This window comes from Cygnus olor, chromosome 2 (assembly GCF_009769625.2).
Source record: "Cygnus olor isolate bCygOlo1 chromosome 2, bCygOlo1.pri.v2, whole genome shotgun sequence".
NCBI classification, from domain to species: Eukaryota; Metazoa; Chordata; class Aves; order Anseriformes; family Anatidae; genus Cygnus; species Cygnus olor.
Window position 1 is genome coordinate 97218443 of NC_049170.1, and position 17490 is coordinate 97235932.

General features: G+C 44.3%; 1 protein-coding gene across 1 annotated transcript in view; it reads right to left on the bottom strand.

Annotated features, from left to right (window-relative positions):
- Positions 1-2046: 2046 nt before the first annotated feature.
- Positions 2047-17490, bottom strand: part of PARD6G (par-6 family cell polarity regulator gamma) — a 60897-nt gene continuing 45453 nt past the window's right edge. The window contains exon 3 of the mRNA XM_040549438.1: positions 2047-4899. Coding sequence (XP_040405372.1) covers positions 4040-4899 — 860 coding nt within the window. The 3' untranslated portion in view covers positions 2047-4039. The remainder of the gene's footprint in view (positions 4900-17490) is intronic.

Here is a 17490-nt window from a genome sequence, read left to right on the forward strand (position 1 = left end):
GATCATCTAGTCCAACCTCTGTCCTAACACTAACAAGCCCTCCACTAAGCCATATCACTAAGCTCAACATCTAAACGTCTCTTAAAGACCTCCAGGGATGGCGACTCAACCACCTCCCTGGGCAGCCCATTCCAATGCCTAACAACCCTTTCAGTAAAGAAGTTCTTCCTAATATCCAACCTAAACCTCTCCTGGCGCAACTTTAGCCCATTCCCCCTCGTCCTGTCACCGGGCACGTGGGAGAACAGACCAACCCCCACCTCGCTACAGCCTCCTTTAAGGTACCCATAATAGAGGGCGATGAGGTCTCCCCTGAGCCTCCTCTTCTCCAGGCTAAACAACCCCAGCTCCCTCAGCCGCTCCTCGTAAGACTTGTTCTCCAGACCCCTCACCAGCTTCGTTGCCCTTCTCTGGACTCTCTCGAGCACCTCCATGTCCTTCTTGTAGCGAGGGGCCCAAAACTGAACACAGTACTCGAGGTGCGGCCTCACCAGAGCCGAGTACAGGGGCACAATCACCTCCCTAGACCTGCTGGCCACACTGCTTCTTATGCAAGCCAGGATGCTGTTGGCCTTCTTGGCCACCTGAGCACACTGCTGGCTCATATTCAGCTGCCTATCAACCAGTACTCCCAGGTCCTTCTCGGCCAGGCAGCTTTCCAACCACTCATCTCCCAGCCTGTAGCACTGCTCGGGGTTGTTGCGCCCCAGGTGCAGGACCTGGCACTTGGCCTTGTTGAACTTCATACAGTTGGCCTCAGCCCATCGGTCCAGCCTATCCAGATCCTCCTGCAGGGCCTTCCTTCCCTCGGGCAGATCGACACACGCACCTAACTTGGTGTCATCTGCAAACTTACTGAGGGTGCACTCGATCCCCTCGTCCAGGTCATCGATAAAGATATTAAAGAGGACTGGCCCCAGCACTGAGCCCTGGGGGACTCCACTAGTGACCGGCCTCCAACTGGATTTGGCTCCATTCACCACAACTCTTTGGGCCCAGCCATCCAGCCAGTTTTTAACCCAACAAAGCGTACACCAGTCCAAGCCACGAGCAGCCAGTTTCTTGAGGAGAATGTTGTGGGAAACGGAGTCAAAAGCCTTACAGAAGTCAAGGTAGACCACATCCACAGCCTTCCCCTCATCCACCAAGCGCGTCACTTGGTCATAGAAGGAGGTCAGGTTCGTCAAGCAGGACCTACCTTTCATAAACCCATGCTGACTGGGTCTGATCGCCTGGTTGCCCTTCAAGTGCCGCGTGACAACATTCAAGATAATCTGCTCCATGAGCTTCCCTGGCACTGAGGTCAAACTAACAGGCCTATAGTTCCCCGGGTCTACCCTCCGGCCCTTTTGTAGATGGACGTCACATTTGCTAGCCGCCAGTCGACTGGGACCTCCCCTGATAGCCAGGACTGCCAATAAATGATGGAAAGCGGCTTGGCCAGCTCCTCCGCCAGTTTGCTCAGTACCCTCGGGTGGATCCCATCCGGCCCCATCGACTTGCGTACTTGCGTACAATGATCTCCCCTTCTCAACTTGTGACTGAAAGCTGGGGTAAAATGCTTTTATTCGTCCCCCTTAGAGCTCTGAGGTGTGAAATGCAACTCGTGTTTCCCCTTTCCTAGGATGAAGCCTTGTCTGCTTCATTTGGACAGCCACATAGCCTTCTTCCAAGCAAGACGCTGCAGCATATCAAGACAGTGTTATCTTCAGCTTATTCTGAAGTTTCTGAAGCTCTGGAAGTACCTGAAGTACTCAAAGAAGACAAGAGACCTGAAGAAATCATGCTATGAAGAGCAGAGCAAGTTACTTGGTTCCCATACAAATCCATGTAGCAGTACCCTTTAATAAAGGCAGTATGGGGAGGAAATTTTCACTCTTCTGCCTGTTACCTGTGCTAAGTCTTTACTGGTACAGAAAAAGGCATCACCGAAATGTTTAGGTAGTTTGAGAGTTGCCAAAAAAACATGTCTCGTTTCAACAAGGAGGTGAGATACTTCTGCAGAAAGATGTGCTTCAGGATAGGGGAAAGGATATAGCATAGATGTAAGATTAGTGCACGTTTTATTGCAGACAGGTCACAATTTCATCAGTTAAATAAGGCAAAATGAGTAACTTCAGCCAGACAAATCCACTTATTTAAAGAAGTTGTCTTAAATAAGATGTAACACACTCCTCTTGATAAGATGGTCTGATTGACTGAAGCATATCCAGCTCTTTTTTTTTTTTTTTTTTTTTTTACTGCACCAATATAGTCAGATTTTTTTAAAAAATGAAAACCTTTGGTAAAGTACAAACATTTTTAAGACGAACAGGATCAATATTCTTATTGTGCTGGGAAAAATAAGTATAGCTGCTGTGACACCTAGAAGAGAATTAGAGTAAGTGAAAGTATTTTAAAATAAACTTTTAAAGCAAATCTAAAAGAAACACACTAAGTTCAGCATCCAAAACATTTAACAATGAGCAGAAGACTGGCTGTTCCACAGGTATTCTAAATCAGCGATAATGAATTAGTCCAAACATCCTTTGTCCAGCCATTACAAATTCCAAAATGGAATGTAATTTTTTTCAAACCAAGACTTCTGAATTTTCATATCCATACAATATTTAAGAAATGCCTAGTTCACCATATAAAAAAGCTTTAATGTACTACAAAGTTAAAAACAAAAAGAAAGTGACACAAGCTAAAAGTAGAAAAATACATTGTAAAACATTTATATTTTGTTCCTTACACTGATCAAGATATAACAAAATATTTTAGATTTGACCGCTTTAATAAATCCATGGCATTTTCAGAAGTGAATGGTTATCGACTCAGCAGTCGCTGGTTACCCCTTAACCAGCATCCAGTAGAGATGTCCAGCCATCACAAACACCCAGTATACTCTAAGTTTCTAGAAATCATGTGTAGACATTAAGCTTTATGATTACTAGAAGAGTCCAAAAATAATGGAACTACTCTAAGGTTAGGTTTGAAAGGCAGTCAACATCCCTCGTTTGTATAGCAATTGGCCAATCTTTTGTAAGGAAAGACCTTGTGGGATTTTGGTTGCCCCAAACATGTAGCAAGAACCTGTTTCTGTGGTGAAGGGGACAGTCCTAGCATACTCTTCCACTTTTGCCTTCTCGCATGTATCCCTAAAATTCATATGAACCATAATATTGAAAAAAACAGAGCATGAAAAAAAAAACCAACTGAAAAAGAGGTATTATCTAATAAATATCGAAAAAGAAAAGGAATACATTTTACACATAATGGTGCTGAACCTGGTTTGAAGCCCTCAGTATCACGGTTTTCTGTTCCAGGACAGGACAAAATCGTGTTGCAGGCAGGCCTGCCTCTGACCAGCAGGTGGTGCTGATCTCAAAGCAATAACGTCAACGTCCTCCAACCTCCCCACCCTAGACTTTTTAAAAATACATATATACTTTCATTTGGAAAATGGATTTGCAGCATCTCCCTACTGCTGTTACCACCAGAGCAGGAAACCGCTCCTTTTATAGAACGTGTCTGGATTAGACATAACGTTGCAAATATGGTATAAACAAATTAGTGGAAGGTCTGTCTGTGATGCTAAAAGAACGGATAGCTATTAAGAAGCGCTCTTTTTAAACTCCTATTAGAGGAAAAACAGATTCCACTTCAAATAGACATGTCTGTTATTACTATTAAAACCTAATTCATATACATGCATGTATAAATACATCCACCCATGCATTCAAACCCAAGTACGTAGCACTGCCAGTGGTGGCCTATAAGACTGCTTAGATTTATAAAAACTAAAACTAATTTGCCTTCTCACTTTAGGGCTGGGATGTAGACCAGGTTTTACACCCTGGTATTCTCCTGACAAATTCTGCAGTGCGTGACAGTCTTATGTCTTAACTCCAGATGCCATGTTTCCTAGACAGCAACAATTTTCTGCACCTCTGAGGTCTATGAGAATATCAGCTCTCTGTTTTGTGCATAACATATTGCAAGAGTTAATTGTCCTCATTGGCACTTAAGACTGAAAAGAGAGTTGCAGGAATTGCTACTAAAGTGTAATGACTGTCCCGTCCTCCTCGATGCCTCCTCTGGGGATAACCAGACTGTGCCGGGGATCAGTTTTTAAGGAACTGAGTAATTTGTGGATGTTGCCATTGCTTTCTCGGCCAGAGTTGTTGTTGAGCACCAGGTCCCTTTGAAGTCTGTGGCTAAGGCTGCTGCCGTTGATTCGAGAGAGGCTACTGGAAGTAAGGCTGTGCAGTTTAGGAATGTGCTGTGGCTCCAGACCGCCCTCGATGACAATGTCAGCCTCTTCGTCACTCTCCATTTCATCAGGGTGGAAGTTCTGCAGCACGTGGGATGTAGGCAAGCTATGGTGACTAGCAGTGCTGTCTGTAGACTGGCCAGAGCTACCAGACATCCTACTGCTTCGAATAATATTGTTCCTCTGGTTTGCTGGCTTGACCGTGATAATAAGATTATGGCTGTTGGCAATCATCATGTCTGTGACTTGGTCGAGAGTCTTTCCTGCTACTTCAATGCCGTTAACTTCCAGGACTTCGTCGTTGACAGCCAGCAAGCCCGTGCTCTCCGCTAATCCTCCAGGAACCATACGAGAGATGAAGATGCCGGGTACTTTTTCCAGTCCGTGAGGAGTAACCCTTACGCTGGTGCCATCGCGAATGTAAAATCCTAAGGGTTTCTCACACCCGTGTCGATACAGCCTCACTCTCCTGTGTGTTTCGGGAAGAATGTCCACATCGATTATGGAAGACACCGGTCTAAAGTCATGAGGCATGCTAATGTTAATGTGAGGGCGCCGGCGGAGATTGTCATTGCGGAGAGTCACCAGAGCCTTCTTCTTCCTTGATAGCGTGTTGGTCCCAAAATTACTGTAGTCCACTTCATCTGAAAGAGAAATAGCAACACCATATCAATCAAACACAGAATAATTCAATCTACAGGGTGTTTTCCACTTAAGTCTGGTTCAGTGAAGCCACATTCCTAATAATACGGAAGAAAGCAAATGAATTCTTCTGCTTACCCTAACCTTTGTTTCATTCTATGTCCATCAGCACACCATTCAGAATGAATTAGCTGTTTTTAATAAATTACCCACATTTCTTCCACATTTTGAGGGAAGAGACTTTTGATTCCATACTCCCGTACAGAATGCAATTACTTGCAGCTGCAGGCTTGATACACCATCTTATATGACACCAGATTTTCAGAGTTAGATTGTAATTTTATACATGTCAAATGTGCAAAAAAAAAAGTGTTATACACATTCCTAACCTAGAAGTCTGAATCAAAGAATATTTCAATAACCAACACAGGCTTAACTGATAGCAGACCTTAGGTACAAACAAGAAAGCAGGGTATGAGAGAGTAGTTGGATGTGTGTTTTTAGCCTACCCTGTTTCACTAAGGGATTTAGGTTAATATGTGTCTCTCAGTACTGCACTCTTCTCCTTGGAATATTTTAATTTATTTCACATGAATTTCATAGAAGTAAAACGTGCTGAAGTGCCAAGTTCCAAAAAGTTTTGTGGAAGTGGCGTGGTAGAAATAAAAGCAGGGAGAAAGAGACTGCTCTGTTGCCTCGCCCATACGCTAAGGATTGAAAGAAGAAACTCAAGTTGCACTTTGCATGAAAAACACTTAAAACAGTTATGAAGTAGCTAGTGTACAAAATGTGTCACTGCAGTTCACATTAAAAATACTGTGCATATTTTAAACATGAAGCATGCACTAGCTGGAAAAACATTTCACCAGGAGTTTAAACATGCTAACACTTTTCAGATAAAAATGAAGACTTTCAGTTTATTCTGCTGTTGAAGAAAGCAGTAAAATACAGAAGTACTATCAGCTTACAAAAGTGCCGCTAAGAAATTTCTCTCCTTCAAGTTAACCCTGCATAACGATGTTTGAGAAAGTCAAATAATCTCTCTATCCGATAAAGGTTGAAAAAAACGTGTTAGCAAAAAACAAGCCTATAATTAATTACATTCTTCTTGCAAGGTCTCATCTTCAAGTCAGCTTTCAAGGCGTATCACTGACAGTTCTCAATTAAGCAGCATCACGTTGCACCCTCTTACAGAACGCCGAAAAAAAGGGCTAAACCACAGCCTGATCTAACCGAGCCTGCTTTCAGCAGGGTGTTGGATTGACTGGCCTCTAGAGGTCCCTTCCAGACGAAATCATTCTGTGATCCTACAATAGTCCTTTGGGATGGAAAAATTGTTTAAAGACTGCAGAAGGACCATCTCTGCATTCTCCCGGAACTTCTTTGCATTGGCTACACCAATGTTGAAGACACCAGAAGGCCTCTAGAAGGTCATCCTGAAGGAAAAGCTTCTTGGATGAGTTTGTAGTGTTCAGGGACACACCTACCTCTCCCCTCTGCTATAAAGATTGTTCAGAGCTCTACCAAGTGTGCGGGCCCTGCTGTGCTCCCTGTGTCCTTGCAGCTAACCCTCATCAGCGTAGCACCAATTCTTTTGAACGTCCAACCCACCTACAGCAGCCAGAGCCAGGCATTATTCCTACCCCCTCGCCAACAGGGCCACCATCCACATTCATCTGAAGGTGAAACTTCAATTAAGTTTTGACGGACGATTTTGAAGGCTGGCAACAAACATTTTTTCTTACAAAGTATGGGTCCGCCTGAGATGTCTTTCATCACCGTTGCCTCCAACACTGCACCCTACATTCTCACAGCTCACTGACAGGTTTCTGTGACAAGGCTATGAAAACAACTTAGGGGCTCACATTTAGAACTGAAATTCTTCTTCACCTGAAATATATATTGCACTGTTGAACAGTAGCTCTGTACCTTGAAAACTGAGGCAGCCTTTGCCCTAAGACTTTTAGCTTAAGATGGTAAAATTAAAATTACATGTGAATTTGCGTTTCAGACTGTCTCTTGCAGTAATAGAAAACTAAACTCAAAACAAAAGCTGCAAGTGTTTAAGGCTCAGCAAATTAGATCAGCGAGTGCAGTTCATTGCACTGCAAGTAAAAAGCCCTAGTAATCTGTCTCTCCCCTGAAAGTACCTAGGTAGCTCTTCTCTCCCATTCGGTTTATGTTAGACTATTAATACTGGATGACTCTTAAGACTGACTTGCAAACGTTTTATCAAATAGTTCACCTGGAAAGGTTTTGTTGTCAGGTTTGTTCCCCTTAAACTAACAAGAACTATCCAGCGTGTTGATTCTCACAGCACGCAAGTTTGTCGTGACAAAGAATGAATGTCACGGGTAAGCCGGAGAGGCATGATGGTCCTCCTGACACACACAGGTGGGTCATCTCTGAAGCAGCTTCCTTTGGCTGAACAATCACGAGGGCAATGGCACAAAACAGGTCCTTGTTTTGCTTCTGTGACCTCCTCACCTGCGCTCAGCCCACTAATCTGTCTCCCCAGATGACTGCCAGCATTCCTAACCTCTGAGCAGCTTCAAAACAGCCAACTCCTTTAATAAGAAAGAGCCCAGCTTACCACAAAAATGTTATCTTTTTCCTCCAAACACGAACCAGGCAGAAGCAGAGATTGCAAGTCATATGGACTAATTTCAGCGTTGGACCACTGACCATTTTTTGGATTCAGTTTTTTCAGGTCTGGAGCAGATTAAAAAAATATGTTTATGTCCTGTTGATGATTGGATTTTTTTTTGTTGTTTTTAAAACATCGTCAGTCATTAGTTTCCAGCTCTGATCCTAAACAGGATTACATATAAAAAGATGAAGTCCCAGTTTTAACAGGTAGAACTGTTAAAACCTACTATCAGTTGGAGAAATGGTAGCTAACGTGGAGAGCTTTTAAGAAAACATACCAATTGTTTTCTAGAAGTTTAAGTACGGAATGCATGCTCCCTGACAGTACAGGTATTATTGCATTACTTGCATTCAAGATGACCTGCTGGAACAAAACTGCCCCTCTCCATGCTGTAAAGCCAAGCATCTCTACCGAAGTTTAACATCAGCTGTTGCTGTGCCAGCAGAAAGTCGTCAATCCCAAGCACAACGAAAGAAAAATGTCCTTGCTCACCAGGGAACTGGGAGAAGTCAGCCAGCATCACTGCCTTCTAACAGCTACGGGGTGGTCACACAGTGGTCTATCACCTTTTTCTAGTCATGAACCATTCAGGTGGTATGTGTAAGACCGAAATGGAACCGTATCATAGCACAATTTACAGTGACACACTTCTAATGAAGGTCAGTTACTAGGTTTTGAGTTTCCTTGCCACGTAGGATTCCAGGCAGGAGTGCCATTTTCCCTAATAAAATGGTCTGTTTGATCTCAGTGAAGACAAGTATAAACTATATGAACCAGACAGAGCTCGTTTTTCATGTTTCACTTGTTGCAATATCAAATTCTCCTGCTGCTGCAGAGCAAAAAGCCTACACAAATCTGTAGGCATACTGGCAGGAGATGTGCCATCAAATGGCGCATCTAAACAGAAAGAACTTAAAGCCTTCCATTTTACAGGGTGTCATGTATTCTTGTGTCTTGAATGAGGTCAGAGTAAAAACAGAAAAAAAAAAAACAGAAGAGTTAGCCTTTTAGTTGCTGAATATGGTCTTCGTTTCTTAGAACGGGGCAGACTGCATGGAGCACTTCCCCATATAAAATGCAGTGCTTTCACACCAAGATGTGCTATGAACTGGATGGATAATCATGGATAACTACCGAACTCTGGAAGACTTGGACCTGAATTTTACTTATGTCCGTAATTTGCTTCCTACTGAAAATACTGTTCCTGTAGGAAGAAGCAAACAAGAACATTTACCACAATTGGAGGAATCCTCAGCCCTCCGGTTCTGTCATACATGAAACCACAACCCAAGGCTGCACAAAAAAATACCTCCACTTCTTCTGGAGGATGATTCCACCTCTTCTCCCTAAAAGCTTCATTTTTCAGTACATTTTATTTTCTGACAGTAAGTTATATAAAACCTTAAGTATTCCGGCTGCATCCTTCCTGTTTAATATTTGTGCTTTTTTATTTCCCCCCTTTTCTTTCAAATAGTTGTCACTACCTACTTACCCATCAGAACCTTTCTGTTAGAGAAGATACATGCTACAGCTGTCTTCATTTCTTGATACCAGTGGGTTTTTTTTGTTTTGTTTTAATTGGTGGAACTACCTCCACTTGTCCAGCAGCAGTAAAACCCATTAAAGGAGGTTTTCACTTCCAGGCACGGATGTTTTACTACCAGAATTTCTTTTAAAAACATATCTACAGAGTTATAGATGCTAACATCTTTGAGGAAAATACCCTTCAACAATTCAGTAGTCAGTCTGTGACCTTCCAAAATACATGATACCTTCCTGGTGGGCATCGTGAATCCTGTCGTTAAGTCACAGAGCACACCACAGCACAGCATACCTAAAGGACTATTCATAAGGGAAAGCAAACTGCTCAGAGCATCTGGTTGCAGCCAAAAGAGTATTGTGTTTCTTTAATTTACATGAAACAAGAAATTATAGACCTTCTGAAAAAGCCACCAGGAGCACCACTCCCATTGCTTGGACAGCTGCTTTTCATAGGAATTGCCTGCCAGATGAAATACCAAAGCTTAGCCAGATAAGATTGTATAAACAAGCTAAATTCCACAGAGAAGCAGACTGCCAGGCTCCTATAGGAACAGTTCATTTCAGCCTCTACTTTTTCAGTGTACATGCACTCATGGCTTATTATTTCCTCTGGGAACTGTGGAACATTAGTTGACAGCTCTGGAAAGTACTTCAAAGACAAAATTACTTCCACTAGGGAGAGCAGCACTTCAGGCAGCTTGGGAAGGAGGCCAATGAGTCATTAATAGTGAAGGGTAACCCCTCAATCCAGCAGATCTCTATTACTGAGCATTCAAATTAGCAGCATAAAACCGTTTCGAGGGAACGTGTCATGTTTAACCCTTCTACCTTTCTATGTCTCTGCTACAAACACCCTCTGTACTTTACACGAGTTGCTTTCGGTGTCTCCTTCCTCAGAAAGACCAAAACCAGAAGCGTTTGCGAAAGCCATCGGATAACAAATCAGCTGGCAGTCTCTCGTTTGCGACCTGCAAGGCTGACCGCGTGCAGCGGGAGTTAGGAGGAAACAGATACGAAGTGAACTATGGCTTGGGGCGGGGGGACGGAGGGGGTCCTCGTGCCAACATCACTCAGCGAGGAGCGTTTAATGGGGGGGAAAAATAAGGGTATCTGAATGCTAACGTTGCGTTTTGTGTGTTACGGGAGTATTGAAAAAAATCTAGCTGCCGCCAGCAACCTCTGGGTGGTGAGCCAATCCAAAACACACACTGCAGGTAAAACAGTTGTAGCTGGCATGCCGTTAGAAGTCGAGGAACAGAAGCATGCCGTGTATGCACACACACACACACACACACACTCATTCCTCTCTCTACCACTGTATCACAAGGAACCAGACATAATCTCATCACCCTTCAGAAGACAAACTATAAACTGTAACGTTTAGGTAATCTATGACAATCAGCAGTGCTTCGGAAGCACAAACAAGATCAAAAGGGACACGTTCACATTAACATGAGAGCATGTTATCTTAATGCATGAGTTTCTAAAACAAAGCCTTCCAAGGACTTCGCAGACTGTAAACTCAATGACACTTCTGAAAACAAATTTCACCAAATAACTTTGCTAGAAAGAAAATTAGAGAACATCCTAGCCTAGTATAGGTCCTACTAAATAAAGTAAGGTGCAGTTTTTCAAAAGGCAATCTTCTACTGTGATTCAGTACTAAAAAGATAAATTTGCTTTCCTACGGAGGAAGCATTCGTTATCTGATCAGGATTAAAATCTGAGGAACACAAATGTGTCTCTCTTCCCAATTTGTTTATAAGCTCCGAATATTCTGCTCTCTTTCAAGAAGGTGAACGTTATTTGTTCCTGGATCTTACCTGTTACAGCAAGCAAAAAAAAACCATTGCATTAGGTTTGGGCTCTCTTTACAGCGTCAGACGTGTGAGAAACATTTTTAGGCCGCTTGCCTGAAGGATGAGGACAGCCCCTTGGGAATTTGATCTGCACTGCTGGTGTGGCCTCCTGCACTTCCCTCTGCTTGTCATCAGAGGCCACTGTTCCCTTGCTGAACCTCCTTCCTCCTCAGGAGGAGGCTCCCTATTTTTGACTAGCTGCACAGCTCCAAAGGAGCAGGAGCTGTTCCTTGACCTACGAGCTTGCCCCATGACACAAGAGAGACCTCAGGAGGATGAGGATGCTACCAAATGTAAGCAAGTGTCCAGGCCTGTACCTCCCAGAGCGATCCTCACCCTCAGAACATTCAAACCCAGCAGACAGCTCCCTTAGGCAGCCAAAAACCAGCTCTCAGACTCCGAATTTTACGTGTAGTTAGTTGTGAAGTGTTCTGGGTACACACACACACACGCTGATAATCAATACTGGTCAGCCACTTGTTTGTGAGGATTTGTTGTGAGGATTTTAAGTTGTTTCGTCAAGTCTGCTGTCTTCATGTCCGAGATGCATTCTCCTCAGGTAAGACATTTATCTTTACCAGAGTGACTTATTTGGGTCACCTTTTCCTTCTTGGGGCAATGTCCCCAGTACAAATCTTCATTTAAAGGGGAAAAAGCATCAGGGTCTTCTATTTAAGCTTCACGTGCAACTTCCACTCTAAAATGCGACAGAAAGGGCCCCTCTCGCCTTGTTTCCTTCCACAAACCACATTATGTCAGGGATACATTATCGCAGCGATAGAAATTTGCAGGTTTTGAGCTGCGGCCTTGTCGTCCTTTTATTTTTTCAAGTATTAGTTAACATTTCCCTTTCCCTGCAGGGGGGCTGGGTGGGAAATGGCGTTTCCCTTGTGCATCTCAGCCACCATCGCGTTCGTCCCAAGGCAGCGGGGAGGACACACGGTGCTGCTGTGGAGGTGTTATCCGTGGGGCTTCCCTCACTGGGCACCTGTAAGCACTTTTCCTACTCGCCAGAGCCTGACAGATTTCGCCTTGTATCCCTGTGCACCCAGTAACACCCAGCGGCCACAAAAAAACTGTTTTCACTCAGCTGGTGCTATCAGAGTGAGAGAGCTATTGATCCTTTTCTAAGATGCTCAGGGAAAAATATCACCCCAAAAAAACAACCACCACCACTCTCCAGCCTGTAATTACATACAGTATCTTTGGCCAGTCAGCATTAAGAACCGTACCATTTAAAGTTATTAAAACGCCACCCTTTAATTATTTTATTTCACTCAATTTCTGACCTGTAACAAACACACAATTTCTCCTCTATTCACTCCGAAGATTGGGCAACTCACAGCTCTACCACTTGCTCCCTACACAGGCAACAAAGGGAATCTGTTCTTTCCAAAAGAAAATGTCAACATGTCATACAAAGTGAAACGCAATGAAGGAAAATGACAGACCAAACTACAACAACTCTTACCAAGCTCAGCAGATACAGTAAAAATCCTATTAATGACAAAAAAACACAGTGGATATTTTTTGCTGTGAGTACTGAATATAACTGTTTTGGTATGAGAAAAAATAGTTACTTTTTGTACAAGTCTAAAGTTCGGAAGATAAGAAAGGTAAACAGATCAAACCAAAGAGCAAATCTGGGTGAATACCATTCTGTTTTTCACAGGGTGATATTTGCAAAAGCACTGCAAGTAATGAAAAAAAATTCACCTAAGGATCATATTCATTCAGAATATGAACTTTATACCTCTGACAAGAAAAAAGACAACATGTTTCACAGTAGTCTCAGAAGAAGCTGCAAACAGAGCTTGGAAAGGTACCACACTAAGGGGCACAAAATAAAGCTAGTATATTTGTACTATTTACACAGCCATGGGTCCAAGGGAAAGCTTTGGGGGAGCTGCAGTACTGAACCTGCTGAGAACCACCACCTTGTCGACACAGACCCTAAAACGGAGCCTGTTCCTCCTTTTGGGAGTACCCTGGCTGGCAGTGAAGGCCACTTCAGGGCTGTGTTGCACAGGCAGCAGAGGGAGGTCACACAGGGAAGGCAGGACCTGTGGCACCCAGCTGATACAGCCTGCAGCTTGCCCAAGGGAAACCGAATTTAGCATCGCATTTGGCTCTCCCTCCTGCTGCTTTCTGCCACATACCCTAGTGCTCTCCTCCTCTTCAGTCCAGAGTGACCCTCCCTCCACAGCTAAAAGCAAAACTGACAGCAAGCAAGGTTGTCTGCTGTCCTGCATGCAGGTAGCTGCCGATCACATTTCTGCAGCATACGAGTGCTTTTTCTGTTCAGAAGGAAAAATCACCCATTATCTTCAGAGGCACTATACCTGCAGACCTCCCTGGTGACCGTGGCTCAGCTACTAAATTCACCGGGCTTTACCTCCTTCCCTGCCCCCCCGTGATTCTTTCCTACCTATGACTCTTGCTACTTTCAATCAAAAATGCAGCGTTGCCAGGACGAGCCCCTTAAAAAAACCGAGGTATCTCACAGCCATGGCAATGGGGTCATTCAACTGTCGCAAGCATTAGATCTGTGAGATCCAAGGGTACTACCGAAAAGAATGACTGCAGCACAGAAAACGGCCTCTTTCTCATGCATTCTTTTGCTGAGTAACACCTTATTCATCCCAAGCTAGTTCAGACAGGCAAGCTAGGAAGCCTGCCTAACCTTTTCGGTTACACTTCTGAATTCCCATCAAAAATAACTGGAAAAAAAACCCAAACTGTGGAGAAGTTCATATGCAATGAAGATTTAAGACTCGGAGGAATAAACGGCAGTCTTTTGCAGTCATTATCCTGATGGTTTTCAGAAGTTGTCAGCACATCTTGATGGAGAAGAGCACGTTTTTACACAGCTCAAATTCTTCTAGGATGCGTTTCTCTTTTTTAAAAAAAACAAAATGGACACATCATGTTTTTATAGCTTAACTGTGGTGGTGTGATAATACCACGTACATCCTGCACTGGAGGGGAGGCAGAGAAAAACACATACCGTGCTTTACAAAGCGCTTTTATGGTTCCTGCCTCCGAGTCAGCAGGCTGTCGACAAAGTCCAGATTCTGCCGCTTATCGCGGAATTGAGAAGGTTTCAAAACACGCGTGGCACACGAAATTTATTACAACACTTGCCCATCAAGTCGTGACCTCTGGGAGCCCAGCCTCGCCTGCCCTGCTCTGGCCTCCACCTGCAGCCTCCTGACCAGCGGCACTTACCTGGGCGAGGGTGGCATGCTACTGCCTTGTTTCCTTAGAGGCCTTAGGACCCCGGGGCAACAGGGTCAAGGCAGTTTCCTCACCCTTCTTCCTCAAAATAGAAATGAAGCCTTCCTCGTACTCAACTTGCATGTCCTCTCCAAAATAAATTTGTTACTTTTAACGTTAGATTAGCCGCGTCCCATCCTGACCATCACCAGAACGCAAGCAGCACAGAACTCTCATCCTTTGGTGTCAGTAAAAAATGACCATTTTATTTAAAAGCAGCTTAAAGAATCAGTGTGATTCCAGCAGGAGGATCAGCTGTGTGGAGCTATTGGCTAAATGACTGCTCCAACTTTATTTTTATAATGCTGTATCCCTTTCTCCATGACAGGCCAGGGTTCCAAGCCCAACCATGTACACTCACCAATTAAAGGCTGCAGCTTGGGCAAACTTCACAGCTGAGGGGACTCTTTAAAAGCAAAGCAGAACAGGGAACTGTTGAATCATCCCAATGCCAGCGGGCATCAGCAGAACCTGCCTGCTTGAGGGGTCCAGCCCTCAGGCCACCACTAACCTGACTGTGAAGCTTCTCTTCTTCCAGAATATCAAGCACTGGTCTGTAAAATTGGAGAGCAAGCAATAAAATAAAACAAATACAGAGAGGTTTATACCACTTTAAAACTTTGCTTCTTTCTCCAAACAATTTTTGAGATGCCGCATCATTATTTAAGCGTGGTAGTGGATGCGGTACTTTTTCCTTTAAAAAGGAGTTTCTTCCTACGAGCACATGACACAAACAAGGGAGTGGCAGGCAGGAAGCGATTGTTCAAAAATTAAAGAATTAGATCAGCTTCCACAGTATCAGAACACAACACGAAGCACGGCAAGTGAAGCTGACATTTACTGGTTCAAAGGCACGGAAACGTTTTCTGTAGTTACCAAACCCAACTCGGGGCTCATGTTTCGCCCCCTTAATGAAGATCGGTGTTGGCAGCTGCTAGCATCGACACGCCTGCAGAGGAGCACAGGTTACTCCTTGCATTTCATCAGCAGAGCCCTACCACCCGCTGCAGTACAGACCTCCTGCTTCTAGCCAGGCACGTTTGTGGAAGAGAAGCGCAGCTCTGCCAGCAGCAGCAGCAGCAGCAAGCTGCTCCGGGTCTGGCTGGCACGGATGCTCCAGAAGCGCCGAGCAAGCGCAGGCAGTGACCCGCTCTCCGCTAGAAATGCCATCTCCTGTTGCTACAAACAGAGAGCAGGTTGCCAGCGCCACGCTCGGGTACGCTGCCCGGTACTCCTGCCACTGGGAATTCCCTTCACCAGCTCAGTTTTCCTGTTACACAGGAGATAACACTGAGTCACTGCCACGTTTGCTGGCTAAATATCGCTGGGGTGGGGGAGCAGGCATATATCTAAAAGAAGATACGCTATTCTCAGCCTGATCCCTCTGGGTGAAGTGCACGGGCAGTGCTGGGCTTTTTTCCTGTGCCTGAAAAAAATTAAGTTGTGGCCAGACCAGACATGCAGCTCTTTAGTTAGTGTGCACCGAATGATTTACCACCACTGTAAATTCCAGAAAAGTCACCTCAAGGAAAGGCATCCCACACAAGAAGCCTAATTACAAAAAGCACTTCTAATCGGTGGATCCTGAAGAGCTAAAAATAAAAACGCACTGTTCACGAGAGACCTTGCTCCCATTGCGCTGGTTAAGCTAAAAACCTGGAGAATACATCAGAGGTTACGCAAAGCCGAGCGGCTTTAAAGGAAGGAGGAGGGATTTGTACTGTTCAAAGGCAGGAAAGAACAGATGCAGTACGTTAGGGCTTATTTTCATTACACTACATAACTCGTTTCCAAGAATGCTTTCAGCAGAAGTATCCCCCAGTACAATAAGCCGACTCGGGCAAGCTTCAGTACAAGCTGTGTCCTTGCCCAGAGACACTGAGCTGCTACCAGTAACTTCAGCTCACCACTTACTTCTCGCCTCTAATCGTGACACCTTCCTCTGCCCTCAGCCCCCTCTGGGTTACTAACTGCGAGCAGACAGATCTCATCTTCACCCTCCATATAAAAGAAGAATGAATAAAACCCCTCTGTTTTCTCCTGACAAGAGCCCAGTGTTCCTTTTCAAGTCTTTCCTCACCTCACTCTCTTAAATTGCTAGACAGCATCAGGAATTGGCAAGCCCTTTAATAATAAGATCAGGCAGTATTACTAAATCCATACTAAATTCCCACAGCAGGAGCCAAGCGGTGACCAAGACCATTTTTATTTGATGATGCATCTCATCTTCAGGAAAAAAAACAGTTCCAGGGACATGGAGAGTGAAGACAAATAGTTACATAAAAGAAAAACACTGGCTCACAGGTTGATCAACGCACGTTTTTGCTGAGGTGCTCCTGGGCGGATGGCAGGGAGGATAGAGGGAGGCATACAAATGCTCAGCACTAAGTTGTGCTGTATTTCAGTATGCATTCATTAACACACTGGCTAATGAAACACCTTATTCGAAGTCTATCAACTCTACAAAGTTTTGTGGCTGCACTGTAGAGACTGACATTAAGAACCAACGTTTGCTTTGGGCTCGTGTTCAGCCCACTGAACACGCTTAAAAAGACAGCCAAAGACGCGCAATGCAGAACCTTTGTGTTTTGTACAGTACTCACGGACACAGCAGCAATGCAGCACACCTCCTGCACAAAAATCAGAGCACTTCTCCCATTCGGAGGAGCGGATGGAGCACCCAGGAGACAGGCTGAACAGGTTTCGGAGCTAATGGCACCTGCCCTTGGCTTAGCAGCTAACACCACATTAATCCAGGGAGCTACAGTGGGGGAAAAAATTTATATGACACAGAGGTATGAAAAAAAAAAGATACCTGGGCTTCTTTTCCCTTCACCCATCCTGATCGTATTTATCAGCTGCTCAGCTCCAGGTTTTCCTTCTGGGTGGATGCAGTGTAACATCCAGACCCCCAGGCTGGAACTAAACAAGACAACTCACCTTGGTTTTGTCTGTATCAGTTCATTTTACACGAGTCAAGCCCTTGGCCACAGCAAGTCAAATGACAGGTTAGTTGAAAGGAATAATGTCAGTGCTTTAGCCTCTACCTTTTAATGCACATTGCTGAAAGTTTAAGAAAGGAAATGGGGAAAAAGAAAAAAAGGCAGTAGCTATGAATCACCTGCTTGTCTGGGCAAGGAAGAAACCTGGAAAATCCTGATCCTAACAGTAACTGAAATATACTGAAGGGGTGGCAAGGCACTCAGGAGCAGCTGGGCATTGTGGATATCAAAAAGCCAGTCCATGGAAGTGAGAGTTTTGCTTGT